This window comes from Mchenga conophoros, linkage group LG14 (genome assembly GCF_057382185.1).
Source record: "Mchenga conophoros isolate Kocher_MC1m ecotype Shallow Benthic linkage group LG14, M_conophoros_male_GT1.1, whole genome shotgun sequence".
NCBI classification, from domain to species: Eukaryota; Metazoa; Chordata; class Actinopteri; order Cichliformes; family Cichlidae; genus Mchenga; species Mchenga conophoros.
In genome coordinates this window covers 20,900,509-20,914,295 of record NC_140539.1, presented here as the reverse complement: position 1 = coordinate 20,914,295, position 13,787 = coordinate 20,900,509, and the positions used below count along the sequence as shown (strand labels likewise).

The following is a 13,787-nucleotide window of genomic DNA, read 5'->3' as shown; positions in this document are numbered from 1 at the left end:
TTACCCTCATAAGAAAAGGAACAAAGAATGCTGAATAAGCTTTCACTGGATCTCAAATTGATCACATGGGCATCTTTTCACCGACTTTCACGACTTATAAGGAAGACAAAGGCTTCCTTCATCATCTCCTGTAAGACCTACTGCAATAGATTCTGACAAAAGGGTGACCATCAGTACGTGTGTGTTTGTTCGTACGCGCCCCATCGTTGTGTACGGCGAGTTTTGTGTGTTAGTGTTCGACCATCTTTAAAAAGCTCTTGTGTCTGGCTGAATAGAAGGAAGTGGCTCTGACTTCCCCAGGAAATGGGAAGAGGAAACCCGGGGGCTTCGACCTCTCTGGCTATGCTGGAGCCACAAGACGACTCACCGGACAGAAAGAGAGAGGGAAGGGTGGAGGGAAGGGTGGAGGGAGGCTGAGAGATAGGTACTGCCCCTCGTTTTTCTCCCCTCGAGTTGAGACAAAGACAAGTTGGGAGCAGAAATAAAGACGGGAATATATTTGTCCCTGGTTGTGCTTTCAGATTGGAGATGAAGCTTCTCCTCAGAGCTCTCAGTGCTCTGCTCTGCTTCTCGCTGGCCTGCGCTCACACTCTGGATCCTGCTGGGAAGAACGTCTGCCAGAATATAAGGTAAACTCCAGCTTTTCCTTCACTCGCACATACTGGCTTTTGAGTCTTAAGTGGCAACAGCGGGTTACCGAATTAACATTTTTGGCGGCCTTCGTCTGGCTTTGAGTTCTTGTGATGAATATTAGTGCCATGAGATTGTACTGTTGGCTTGTGGGTTGTGTGGCCCGTCCTTCTTTAGGATGACATGGCTGAATGCAGGCACTGGAGTGTTTTTTCTACTAAGGTTTCAGATTTATCAAGCTGATTTGATGATGTCTGTAATTCTTAGGGATCCCTCTAACCTGTTCTGTTGCCTTGGATGGCGCCAGGAGGGAAAAGAGTGCACAATACGTAAGTTCTAGTATTCTAATGATTATTATTCCTATGCTGTTACCACTTCTACATTGGCTTTGTTTTCTCTTTGTGTTTGTGTGCAGCTGTATGTGAGGGTGAGCAGACCTGTTTGAAGGGTGAGATCTGTTTATATCCTGGATTATGTCGCTGCCCACCTGGCTACTATGGTGCTGAGTGCAAAACCAGTGAGTTAAAACGTCCATTCGTTGTAGAAGAAATAAGAAAAATAACAATATAAAAACATTATAGTGTTGATAATTACTATATTTTAGTCTAGTAATAGCTCTTTATGTACTCACTGGTGTGTTGTTTCTAGACTGTCCTCTTGAGTTCTGGGGTCCAGACTGCCGTCAGATATGTAAGTGCTATCCTAACGGGCGCTGTCATCCAGCCACTGGCGAGTGCACCTGCCACCCACTCCGTTGGGGCCCACTATGCAAGCAAACCTGCAGGTGTTCCCGGCACGGGCGCTGCCACCCCATCCACGGAAACTGCACCTGCGACACCAGCTATTCAGGTTCAACCTGTGCCAAACCGTGCCAGTGTGATATCGGTGGGTCTGTAGGCCCCAGCTGTGACCAGCAGACAGGCAAGTGTCAGTGCCACAAGGGGCACTGGGGGATGAGGTGTACAAACCCATGCGACTGTAACCAGTCCCCGTGTAATCAGCGCAATGGTGTGTGCGAGTGCAAGCCTGGCATGTGGGGAACCAGCTGTGACCTGAGTTGTAAATGTGACCTCAAACACAGCAGCTGTGACGTAATGAGTGGGACGTGTCTGTGCCACCCAGGATACATGGGCCTCTTCTGCAACCAGCCCTGTGAAGCAGGAAAGTATGGCATTGACTGTAAAAGGAGGTAGGTTTCAATGTGTGTGTGTCTGTGTCTCTGTTTGTTTGTGTGTATATCATGTTTACATATCTTTGTGGGGACCAAAAATTGAAAGCTTGCTATACTTGTGGGGACCAACAACCCCTATGAGGACGAAAAACCCGTTCCCATGTGTTCGAAGGCATTTGTGAGACTTAAAATGTGGATTTAGTGTCAGGGTTAGGGGTAGACATTCATTTTTGATGGTTAGGGTAAGTAGCTAGGGAAAGGATCATATCAATTAGATGTCCCCACAAGGATATAAAAACACGACTGTGTGTGTGTGGAAAGAAAGGTGGATACACGTGAATGTGTGTGTTCTCACTGCTGAACTTTATCCCTTGTCTTCAGTTGTGGTCACTGTAAAAACAACCAGCTTTGCTCTCTGATCGATGGCACATGTGCAGCCTGTGAGCCGGGCTGGAACGGTACGCGATGCGACCGCCCATGTTCATCTGGTTTCCATGGTGATGGCTGCAAAGAAGGGTGTCCACGATGCAGGAACAATGAACCCTGTGACCCAAAAACTGGGTTGTGTCAGAGTTGTGATCCCGGATGGACTGGACCCAGGTGCGCGCGCATATTTTGGGGAAACATTAGCAACAATACATAAAAATTTACACTATTTACAACTAACTGCTTTACAAAGTACATTACGAGTCATTATTTTTCACCTTTTTTTGGTGCGTTTTTACACTTTGACATAATCAAAGCAATTAATAGGTAAAAGGAAAGAATTAGCTTTCAAATTAAAACCTTATTTCCAAAAAAGTAGGACGCGTGATGATTTGCAGATCTCATAAACTCACATTTTAGTCACAGTAGAACATAGAAAATGCAATTTAAAGAAAAATATTTACACATTTTTGATTTGATGGTAGCAACACATCTCAAAAATGTTGTGAAAGGGTCATGTTTACGGCTTTGCAGCATCCCTCATGTCTGTTTTTAATGCAGTGCTGTCTGAAGGCTCGAAGATCACGGGTTTTGATTTTTGGTAGTGTCCCTTGCACACAGAGATTTCTCCAGATTCTGTATTGTAGATAAAAAATTAGTCAAAGCTGAAGTTGTTCCACAAGTTAATGGCTCAATTTTTTGAACCTCTGTCCATCTTTACTTCTGAGTTTTTTGGGAATTGGGGTTCTAAATATACAGAAATGCTAAAATGTAATAACTGGCTACTTAATCACTGTGTTATTTTAAAAAAAAGAATAAAAATGATCAGCGGCCTGCACCTCACTGGTCTTAGGAAGCATCCTGTGATCAGTGTGGTTCATATGCTTTAGCTCAAACTGAAAAATCAATCAATCAGTAAATTGTCTGTCTGTCACAGATTATAGTTATTTTTGTCAGAAGCTCCATTGTCATCCTGTGGTGTGATCTGGGGACTGAAAACACTTCCGTACTTGTGCATACAGCTGTTCGTGGGAGGCTCTGACGTCCGTGAGTTGGCTATCAAAGCGCATTTCACTGACTAGAGACATAATCAGAAAGTCAGACCCAGAAGACAAGAGATGATTTGAGTTTAACAAAAAGCGATGAATCTGCTAAAAAGTCCAAGTTATTCACTGCTTACAACTGTACTGCAGTCTCTTGAACATGACGGATTCAAAGAGTTGCTTGGAAGAGTTAAAACTTATGGATTAAGTTGCCTAAAGATGCAAAATTAATAAAATGATCCATGTGGTAAAACATGAGCACTGCTTATGACACTTAAGCTCAAAAACAGTCTGCTTATAGAGGATGGAAAGTTTGTACCGCCAACAGTGTAAGTGTTAGTAATCTCTGTCCTCGTTTTTCTGTCCTCGTCCAGGTGTCAGGAGCGCTGCCTTAACGGGAGGTTTGGAGACGCCTGCCTCTTGACGTGTAGTCCTTGTTTTCATGGCAACTGCCATCATGTGACAGGAAAATGTGTCTGTGCGCCAGGCTTCCAGGGAGAGAGGTGAGAAAATTAAAGCATTGCTTACTGTTGGATAGACTTACTGTTGCAGATGCAGCTTTTATCAAAGGTTAAGATTTTAAATAGTTAAACTGCACTCCCAGATCAGTTAAAGACTGTGTTTAACTGACAATCCAGCAATTTAGAAACTTACAATTAACCTAATTAGTTGTGGGATGTTCCAAAAGGTGGTAGCATTGCAGAAGTTTTCTAGTCACACCAACCGTGGTAAAAAAATGAAACTAACTACCTTCATGACTTGGATGTCCTTTACATTATCCAACCATATATTGCCCACTGGTGTAATCGCAGTCAAGGTTTCAATTAATAAAACTACATTGAACTCTTTTCAAGAAGCCTTCAAATTTAAATTTTTTCTGATTTCACTCTTTCTCTTGCCCTGAGTGTACGATCTGAGGTTAGTAGGTTAAAACATGGAAAACGTGGCCCCTTTAACTTTCTTCTCTGTGATGCTTGTACGTCATCGTTATGTGTTCACCCAGTACTAAAATAAAATCTTGATTTAACTTTCTTACTCACTGTGACTCATGGATGTTTCCAGCTGTAACAACAGCTGCCCTGCCCTCCGGTTTGGCTTCAACTGTTCTTCTGTCTGCGACTGCGGTGAGGGGGTGGCCTGCGACTCTGTGACCGGAGCCTGTCCTAACAGTACGTCCATCCATCCACTCAGTTATCTGTCAGTTTTGTGTATAAATGTGTACATTAGTGTGTCTTGTACTTTCCCTTACATGTTTGTGTTTGTGTGTGTGTGTTTGAATGACAGGTTACAGAGGTGCTGTGCTTGCGGGTGTGCTGGTTCCTTTGCTCCTGTTGCTTCTTGCTGTAGTTTGCTGCTGCTTGTGTTGTGGAGGACGCCCGGCTGGTGACAGAGACAAAGACAGGTCAGCAGCTACCTTTCTTTTAGGCATTTTATCTTCACTTTGCATAGACGGTAAAACATGGAAAGCAGGCTACGTTTATCATTCTATATACCGGTAACTTTACATGATTTCTTTTGGTCGTAGTACAACTGTTGCTGATGGCGGCTTCTTGGTTCGGATGAAGTATCACGTTTATAGCGTCCTGGCAAACATTGGCGCTGCCCTGCCGTGTATCTCTGCCTGGTCCTCTGGCCTGCCTCGTGTCACCGGTCAGTCTTGCCACTCACAGTGCTCACAGTGTAATGCAACTATTGTATACAAACTTCATAAAAGTACAAAAAAGACTATTTTAATCATCATTAAGATTTGAATTCTTTTAAAATGTCTACTGTGTGCATGAATTATGACCAGAAGCTGTGATATTTAGTTCTATTATTATTATTCTTTTTAAATTAATCTGCTTTCTATGTCTCATGTAAACACACACAGTGTCACACCATGACCCTGAGCTGACCTTCAACCACAGCTTCATTGAGCCTCCTTCCTCTGGCTGGGTGACGGAGGGATCGTCCTTCGACAGCGATGAGGAGACGGGAGAGGCTCTTTACTGCGTCCCTCCAATGGAAGGTAGAGGCAAAAATAAAGTTCACCAGTTAACAAAGTTTATAGTGCCCTCTTTTGGTGCAAGGTAGAACTGCCACTTTTAAAAACTCTTTCTGGCACTGGTTGATGTTTTGCTCTGTTTCTGTTAGACATCCCGGCTGTGGCGGGCGGTGAGTTCCAGGAGATGAGCTCAAAGTGTAACATGTTCTTAGACCCATCGGGCTTCAGCAGCGAGGACATCTCCTCACCCTTTAACATCCCTCGCACCTCCAGCATTGCCAAGGCCAAGCGGCCATCCGTCTCATTTGCTGAAGGCACCCGCTTCAGCCCCAAAGAGAGGCGTGGCTCTGCTCAGGACCCTTGTGCTCTCCCTCGCAGCAAACCCAAATCATCCTGGGGGGTTTTGATGCTATCGGCCCTGCAAAGTCAGGGAAGCACAGCTAGAACTGGGGAGGGGAACGGACTTGAGGGCGAGAAGGAGAAAGATGGAGTGGATGTGACCGACAGTCAGGAGTTAAACTGTGAGGAGGCTGACCAGGAAGTAGACAGAACCCCATCAAGGTCCACCCTGCAGGTTCCTGGAGCATCAGGACGGAGACGGACTATGTCTAACACAGCTGCTCATAAAGGGACATCGTCCGCCTCTGATGCTCAAGAAGGGGGCTCTCATAAGGTCACCACTGTGTATGTGACGGTGGGTAAGGCGGGTAAGCCCATCACAAAAACAGAGCCGAGCTCTGAGGGCCCCGTTCAGGCGATGCTGCGAAGACTGGGCAGCCTCCAGAGGCAAAAAGAGCAGGAGTCTGGCAGGCCTAAGCCGAAGGGGAGTGAAGGCATCATCAAACCACCCAGGAAGAAGCTGGGAGCTCGGGCGGCTGTTTGGGAGCAGGGAGGACCGTCTACAAGGGAGGCTGGAGTTTGTAAGCCAATCAGGAGGAAGCACTCCTCCCACAACTCCTCTGATGCAGCTGGATCGAATGGCACACTGCCAACAGAGAGTGGCACTCCAAAACGGCCGCTGTCGTCCATTTTAAAGAGCGTGCCTGAAGTGGCGTCAGCCGACTCGGGGTCTAATCTGCGGGCCGAAGGAGACGAAAGGCAGCACGCTGCCTCGCATCATGAAGAACAAATTGAGAGCTCCTACCGGACTCTGAGACCCGTGGGAGATGGCACAAGCCCCATTGAAATCATCACCAACGAAGGAGCGGCGGTCAGTATGACTGATGAACCCTGGTACGAAAATGTCCAGATCAAAAACTCGTGACCTCTGAGAAAACGGGTCAGCAGGACTGATCGAAAAACAGCCGCATGTTTGTTATCCTGCAGTTATAACTGAACAATGGGGAAAGCTTCTCTGAGAGATTTGTGCAGCTGCAGCTCACATGACTGAAATAACAGAGAAATTGTGATTTTAAAAATAGCAACCGTTAATGAAATTTCAAACAACAGATGGAACAAGAAAATAGGGTGTTTTCTAACAAGAACGCTACACAGTCCGTTGTTGCCTTGGTGTTGTTCCCACACTGTAACCCATGTTTCCCCAGTACCATGACCCTGAACTGACCGATCATGCTGTTATGAATTTTTATCTTTGTAACTTAGTTTTTCTTCAGGCCTTTTCAATACTCACTAAACATATTTTCCCTAAACCTATAACCAAGTGTTTCTGGCTTAACCTAAAAACAACTGCAACTGAAAACTGAAACTACTCTTTTTAGTATTATTTTAATCTAAGCCTAAAAATCTAAATATTTACTTTTACATTAGCACAAACTTACAGTCTTGTGGGTGAAAGTCCTGCATTTAGACTTTCATTAGCCAACAGCTTTAGGAGCAACATCAGCTGGGTCCTGGGTTTGAATCCATTGGCTGTTTTGGGGCCTTTCTGTTCTCTCTGGGTACTCTGAGTCCCTCCTGCAGCCCAAAGACATGTATGTTAGATTAATTAGTGAATCTAAATAGGCTGAAAGTGTGAATGTGTGACGATCGATGGGATTGGCTCCAGCACCCCCATGATGGATGGATGGACAGATGTAATATCTGCACCTGTTGTGCTTATATAGTCAGAAAGGATAAATGGAAGTAAAGAGTGGAAGTTTGTGGAAAAAGAAGCAGTGATGAACATCTGGGTGGGTTCCCAGAAGATAATAAAATGAGTGTGATGAACTTTTTGATTGATTTGATTGATTCAGTTAAGTGTGAGGAAAGGATCTGAGTCTGCTGCTCTGTGGATATTTTATTAGTCTTGGATGAAACTCAGGTAAGAACAGGCTGTAACAGATTGTAGTCGCGATTCACTCAGAATCAGTACATGCTTTACACATGAGGGAAAAGCCCGGCAGGGTTGTTTATTCTATCGTATAAATCAGTCAGAGAACTGGAATTGTAAAAATGTTTGTACTTCTGTGACCCGATGTTAAAGTTTCCTGCGAGTCCACAGCGCACGAACACTGCTGTGGGGTTAGAAACACATTGCTGCCCTGCTTGTGACCACTGGTGAATTAAACCTCCCCTGAAGTCTGTGTTAATATTTTATAGTATTATTATTTCACTGTATAAACATGACCGTGATTAATAAAAAGACAATAAACACTTTGGCTTTTGTAGATACATTATTCAAAATACACGATAAGTAATGAATACAGTAATAATTGCAGATTAATTATCATTAACAGAGTTTAGCTTTCAGACGGATAAACGTTGCTGTCTCTGGGTCTCTCTGTTAAATGTGTTTTTCACTTTAGCTGCGTTTAATAAAGCTGACTGAAAGTCAGCCAGCTGAACTTTGGCCCTAAGCTGCATGTGGACTCTCACCGATACACCAATATTTGCTGAAGTCAGCTAGCTGTGTGTTACACTGCGCATGTTCGACACTTTTAACCCCTACCACTGCCTACTGCAGTAAAAACAACAGCTCTATTACACGCTAACTGGGTTACACTGATCAAAATAACAAACTAAAATTCTGGAAACTACTTCTTCTCTGCTCCAGGGGTGTCCGAACAGCCGAGCCAGTACTTGGCGATGGATCTGGGGTACGGAGGAACAGCAGGATCAACTCTCTTAGTCCTGATATCCACTCTGTAGTATTTATCTAGAAAACACAAAAACTCACTCAACACATGCTTACCAGTCACAGTTAGTATTCATATTGTCTGCTTTGTACACATACTATACTATTATTATAGTGTGTGGAGTAGTGGTTAAACATAAACCAGAATGACACTGAATATGACGTAAAGATTACAAACAGAAATGCACTTGGAGTAAAGTATAAAACAGAAACAATGTTAGGCATCTGTTTTTTGCTGTATGAACTATATACAGCATTAAAATGTAATGAAACTAGTGTGTGGTGAGAGAGAGCCGAGCAAGTTAGTTCCTGTTGCCTCCCCCAGCTGTCTGCCGTCTACAGCTGTGACTCAGCTCTTAGTTTATGTGCCAGCAGTGTGAAGACCAAACACACAATATTTGAACAATGATAAAATCATCATTGTTATTTAGTCATTTAACCATTATTGTACTAGCCTTCATAAGCATTGCTGTTAATAACGGCCCTGCTTTTGCTGTGAGCGTGAGATATTCTTTTTCTTTAACATCCTCATCTTCCTTAAAATAGATTTGATTTGATTACAGTTCCCAGGAAACCTTGAAATAAAGACAATAACTCATGGGATATGCCTTTTCTCTTTCCTTCTGCTCTAGCTGACTTTGTAATGATTAATGTACACTCACTGATAACTTCATTAGTTAGGGGTAGAATGGTGAAGAAAGGTGATTTAGGTTCTTTTTGACTGTCGCATGGTTGTTAGTCACCTCAAGGTGCTTTAAATTGTACAGACCCTACAGCAAAACACAGAAAACCCCCAAAATTAGACAGCCCCCAGTGAGGAAGCATTTGGTAACAGTGGGAAGGAAAAACTCAATTTTAACAGGAAGAAACCTCTGGCAGAACCAGGCTCAGGGAGGGGCAGCCCTCTGCCACAAACAGATGGAGTGTTGGAGTGTGGAAGTGGCATTTTCTGTGTGAAATGCTTTGATAATGCCAGCGGAAAGAGGAGAATAGCCAAAGTGCTTCGAGCTGATTGGAAGACAACAGTAACTCAAAAAAGGCACTCTTTACAGCCAAGGTATGCAGAAGAGCATCACTGAACGCTCAGCCCTTTGAAGCAGATGAACTACTGCAGCAGAAGACCGCACTGGATGCCACTTCAGCCAGCTAAAAACAGGAAACTGAGGCTAATAGAAGCTTGGGTAAACGTTGCCTAGTCTGAAACATTCAGATAGCCGGGTCAGAATTTGTTGTAAAAAAAAACATGGATCCATCCTGCCTTTTCCCAGCAGTTCAGGGTGGTGGTGGTGTCTTTGCTTACTTCAGGCCTCTCAAACACCGCCTACCTGAGTATTAATGCTGACCATGTCCATCCCTTTATGGCCACAGCAAACCCATCTTCTGATTGCTGGTTCCAGCAGGATAGCAGACCATGCCACAAAGCTCAGATCATTTCAAACTTGTTCCTTAAATATAACAACGAGTTCACTGCACTCAAATGACCACAGCCACGAGATCTCCAGGAAAACCTTTGGGATGTGGTGGATGTGCAGCCGATAAAACTGCAGCAACTGTGTGATGCTATCATGTCAATATGGACTGAAATCTACAAACTGTTGCTTAATTTAACAAAGAAAATGTTAAACTGTTCTTTTTAAATTAATGCTTTGCTGCTTTTCTAATTTATATTACTATGAATTACAAAATAACCAATTAACCACATGTTGTAAGGCAGTGGAAATGAATGATTGAATACATTTTCAGAAACATTGTTTGATACGGTGCGTCCCATTCTGAATCTGTTACCTTCTTTGAAGAAGTAGACGGTCTGTATGGGCATCTCCCTTTGGAAGTCGTAGCCGTATCGGTCATCTCTGGAGTCATAGTTGCCTCTGTTGTTCTGGCCATAACGATCTCTCCGTCTGTCCTGGTCCCAGTCTTGATCCCACCGTCTGTCCCAGCCTTGTCCCAGCCTCTCTGCCATTTCCATCCTCCTCTCTGCCAGTCTCATACCCATTTCCATCCCTCTTTCAGCAAATTCCCGCCCCATGTTCATTCCCTGCTCAGCAAAGGAGCCCCAGGAGGGTGAACGATTTTGTCTCCGCCGACCCCACTGCTGGTTCCACTGCTGGTTCCACTGCTGGTTCCACTGCTGGTCCCACTGCTGGTCTTGCTGGCTGTTGTAGCGGCGTCGCGTCGACCTCCAAGGACTGATGTAGATTCTGCCCGCCATGGCAGCATCCACTGGAGACCTGAGGCCCTTCCAGTCCTTGTTAATAAAGTGGTGCTTACTATGATGCTGAGGCACTGCAGAAGATTAAAAATAAGTTAAACCACACACACGTGTGACTCCTGTCTGCACAAATAGGTCTATAACTGCACAACTCACGGTCAGAGAAGAGCTCGCCGAAGAAACGCTCATAGTTGTTGTAGTACACATCAGTGTAGCGCCTGAAGGGAGTGGACGGAGAGCTCTCAGACATTTTGATGCACTCCTCATGAGACGGCTGGTGCAAAAACTCATACACATAATACTGGTCACCTGCAGAAAGGATGGTATGATGAGCCACTGATGTTCAGTACTACAGGAACAGCTGGAGATGTATGCAAACCAAAGCGTCTGGTTGTACCTTTGAAAAAATAGACCTTCTCTTTTCCGTGGTGGCTGTGGGCAGGAAGGGCAAACGCTGCGTCCACATGATCGGGAATCCGGTCAAAGCCAACGTTTATGTATCGGGGATAGTCATCATCCAGCACGCCATTGTCAAACCTCCAGTACTTGTTTCCCTACATGGGTAAACATCAAATTTGTAGTAGATTAGCTTTTTAAAATACTTTTAAACCTAAACGATGACATAATGTTTCCAATATTGGCTTTGCCCTTTATAAGGCAGTCATTGAAATACATGGAAATGGAAAATTTGAGTGTTATTGGAGGACATTAAAAAAGCAAACTTTTTTCAAAGTTTTTTTTACTTTTTTATAGTGCAAAGTCACTGAAGTTATCATATATGGTTCCTCACACATTTAGAGCATTTTTTTCTACAAAAGACTATAAGAATAAAATACATATTTAAAGGAGGATTTATTTTTGAACATTTTCCTGGTTTCACACTGTCAATTTTCATAAATATAACACACATATCAGAGTGCAGCCCTGCCAACCCCTGTTAGTTTTAATGCTTTAACCACAAGTGTGGGAGTAGGTACGGGGGAAAAGCCAATTTCCTAAATTCAGGAAGAATTTGATTGGAAGTTTAAAATGTTCCAGGCCTTTAATGATTGGTCAGATGCAATAATGTCACATAAGCTGATCTTTGCTGATTAGCTGGGAGTAATCCATGTGTTTCTACAACCTCCCAGTGAGTCACGAGGAGGCCAATTTTCATGTCCACTTAAGTCACCAAATATGGCTCCTCGCCCAACAGTACTTTATTGTTGTGTTGAATTTTCTTTTTTTTTCTATTGTTGAATTATTATTTTTATTCTCTTAGAGCTTTTGATTTCTTTGGAGAGTTGCAAACAATTAAAGTGATCAAAATTATTAAGATAATTGGATATGATTTGTTTTGGTTCCACCTTAAAGATGTAGGTCTTCCCCTGACAGTTGATGCGGGTGAACGCAGCATCAATGGACCCGCTGATGCCCCACACATCCTTAATGAGCTTTGGATAACCAGGGAGCACTGCCTTCTGGTCAAGTTCAAAGAAGTACTCCCCTGGAAAACAAAGCCAGAGCGATCATGCTGTTTTATTTGTTACTTTCAAACATGAGCGAGACCATGACAGAGCCTGAAAGGTTGTCTTGTAACAGATGAATTCACTCACTGACCTCTGAAAGCATAGATGGAGCCATTTTTGATCTGCATGAAGGCGTCAAAAGGTCTGCCACTGCAGACCTCAGCATCTGGGTCAGGGGCCACGGTGGTGGCTGTTGTGGCAGGAACTGTGGTCACCTCGGTTGCTGCGCTGGTCGTGATGGAGTCCTCCAATGTGTGGGTGTCTGGGTGTGTCGCACGTGTCGGCGGGATGTTAGAGACTCTCAGTCTGGTCGGTCTGGTCATTTCCAGCGTGGTCTCGGGGCGTTCTTGCGCTCTGGGATTGAAGTCCGGCGGTTGTGTAGGCCTCAGCTGATTGCGTGCTGAACGACGTGTGGGCTGAGGCGTGCTCTCAGATTGCCCATCGTAATAATCGTCTTCAGCAAACTGAAATGTGTCTCCGCGAGCTGAGGGGGGTGTGAGAGAAATGTCAACATCCATTTTTGACCTGTGAGTTCTTAACAGAATGAATGAACCAATGAGCAGGGAGGTTTCTTACTCATCATATTGCAGGTGGATTCAAAGTCAGAGCAGCAGCTTTTGTAGTACTTGCACATGGAGTCACACTGGCACTTCTTCCGGGCGTCAAAGCCATTTTCGCAGCGGTCCAAACATGACTCTGGAGATAAAACAACATGCTTCAGTCATTCCCTCTCTCCGCTGTTTGTACCTCAGAACAAAATTCATTTCCTCCTTTGGATAATAAACGTAAATTTGATTACAGCTCCCATGAGGCTTTGACTGTATGCCAGCGGCACAGACTCATGGGATATCAAAAACTCAATCTTACAGTGAATTAGGCAATATATTAAAAGACAGTTGTAATAATTCAAAATGATTACAGTTTTGTAGATTTAACAAAGTGCTCTAAAGACTTTACTCATTTTTCCATATATTTAACAACATTTTGGAAACAAAATAATTAATTTATTATGAAAATAATCAAATGAATTGTTTTTTATTAGCTGTACTGACAATAATAAATATGTCTACTTGTTAAGCAAATTGTTTGCTAGTGCCTCAAAGTTTATGCGTCAGACATTTTAATACAACAGTTAATGAACATAATTCAACTTTTACCACCCAAATTTGTACGCAATAGGTCCCAAATCAGATCTGAAGCAGGGTCCTGAACAGAGCACAAAGCTACTCTATGAAGTCAAAAGTAGATTTTGTTAGACTCACCGTCTGAAGCCAAAGTGTCGGCGAGCAGAGCGAGCAGCAGCACAGCCCACAGGTCCATGTTGCCTCCTCTGTGTCCGAGGACAGACTGAGGAAATAATGAAGGCCTGTGTGCTCCCTATCATTGGAAGCATGTGCCAGTCACCCCACCTCCTCATTCACTTGAACCTTATTTGCAGACTTCTGTCTACTCGGACAAATAAACACAGACTGAGAGGGGGAAAAGATCAATGGGGTGGGTGTGTGGATTACTGTTTGACCTCTGACCAAAGATGTTTGTACATTTTAAGTAGTTTGTGGTCATTTTTACAGATTTCAATTATTGAAATCAACATTGACTCTAAATATTCTAAAGACAGATATTCTACTCTGGCTGATAATAACTTTAAAGGCCTTTTCTGATGAAAAAATGGTGAAAAGCATCTTTCAGGATTCCTTGTAACTTTTTAAAAAAATGAAAAATGTATCAATAATCTGGTCT

General features: G+C 43.5%; 2 protein-coding genes across 4 annotated transcripts; one reads left to right on the top strand and one right to left on the bottom strand.

Moving 5' to 3' along the window:
- Positions 1-19: 19 nt before the first annotated feature.
- Positions 20-7,846, top strand: scarf1 (scavenger receptor class F, member 1). Of its 3 annotated transcripts, XM_085243310.1 has the most exons (13): positions 20-173; positions 279-424; positions 522-629; positions 898-959; positions 1,046-1,147; positions 1,279-1,819; positions 2,183-2,401; positions 3,645-3,773; positions 4,333-4,439; positions 4,555-4,672; positions 4,796-4,920; positions 5,141-5,278; positions 5,404-7,846. In XM_085243310.1, the coding sequence occupies exons 3-13, from the start codon at positions 529-531 to the stop codon at positions 6,516-6,518; spliced, it is 2,757 nt and encodes a 918-aa protein (XP_085099436.1). In that variant the 5' UTR covers positions 20-173; positions 279-424; positions 522-528; the 3' UTR covers positions 6,519-7,846. The 3 variants fall into 3 exon arrangements, with proteins under 3 accessions (XP_085099436.1, XP_085099435.1, XP_085099434.1); XM_085243309.1 differs by having other exon boundaries at positions 20-424; XM_085243308.1 differs by lacking the exon at positions 20-173 and having other exon boundaries at positions 403-629.
- On the bottom strand, positions 3,016-13,466 carry vtna (vitronectin a). The gene is made up of 12 exons (XM_085243312.1): positions 13,310-13,466; positions 12,624-12,743; positions 12,139-12,531; positions 11,886-12,025; positions 10,937-11,093; positions 10,696-10,848; positions 10,113-10,613; positions 5,166-8,348; positions 4,776-4,973; positions 4,560-4,650; positions 4,311-4,465; positions 3,016-3,758 (listed from the first exon to the last, which is right to left on the bottom strand). The coding sequence occupies exons 1-8, from the start codon at positions 13,365-13,367 to the stop codon at positions 8,227-8,229; spliced, it is 1,644 nt and encodes a 547-aa protein (XP_085099438.1). The 5' UTR covers positions 13,368-13,466; the 3' UTR covers positions 3,016-3,758; positions 4,311-4,465; positions 4,560-4,650; positions 4,776-4,973; positions 5,166-8,226.
- Between the last annotated feature and the right edge of the window lie 321 nt (positions 13,467-13,787).

What these genes read in the sequence shown, in the direction of transcription:
- scarf1 (XM_085243310.1), top strand. Translation starts at nt 529, where the DNA reads ATGAAGCTTCTCCTCAGAGCTCTCAGTGCTCTGCTCTGCTTCTCGCTG. An exon ending in TGGCCTGCCTCGTGTCACCG is followed by an intron (nt 4,921 to 5,140) that starts GTCAGTCTTGCC and finishes AAACACACACAG; the next exon opens with TGTCACACCATGACCCTGAG. An exon ending in CTGCGTCCCTCCAATGGAAG is followed by an intron (nt 5,279 to 5,403) that starts GTAGAGGCAAAA and finishes TGTTTCTGTTAG; the next exon opens with ACATCCCGGCTGTGGCGGGC.
- vtna (XM_085243312.1), bottom strand. Translation starts at nt 13,367, where the DNA reads ATGGACCTGTGGGCTGTGCTGCTGCTCGCTCTGCTCGCCGACACTTTG. An exon ending in CGACACTTTGGCTTCAGACG is followed by an intron (nt 12,744 to 13,309) that starts GTGAGTCTAACA and finishes TTTTATCTCCAG; the next exon opens with AGTCATGTTTGGACCGCTGC. An exon ending in GAAGGTCTATTTTTTCAAAG is followed by an intron (nt 10,849 to 10,936) that starts GTACAACCAGAC and finishes TCCTTTCTGCAG; the next exon opens with GTGACCAGTATTATGTGTAT.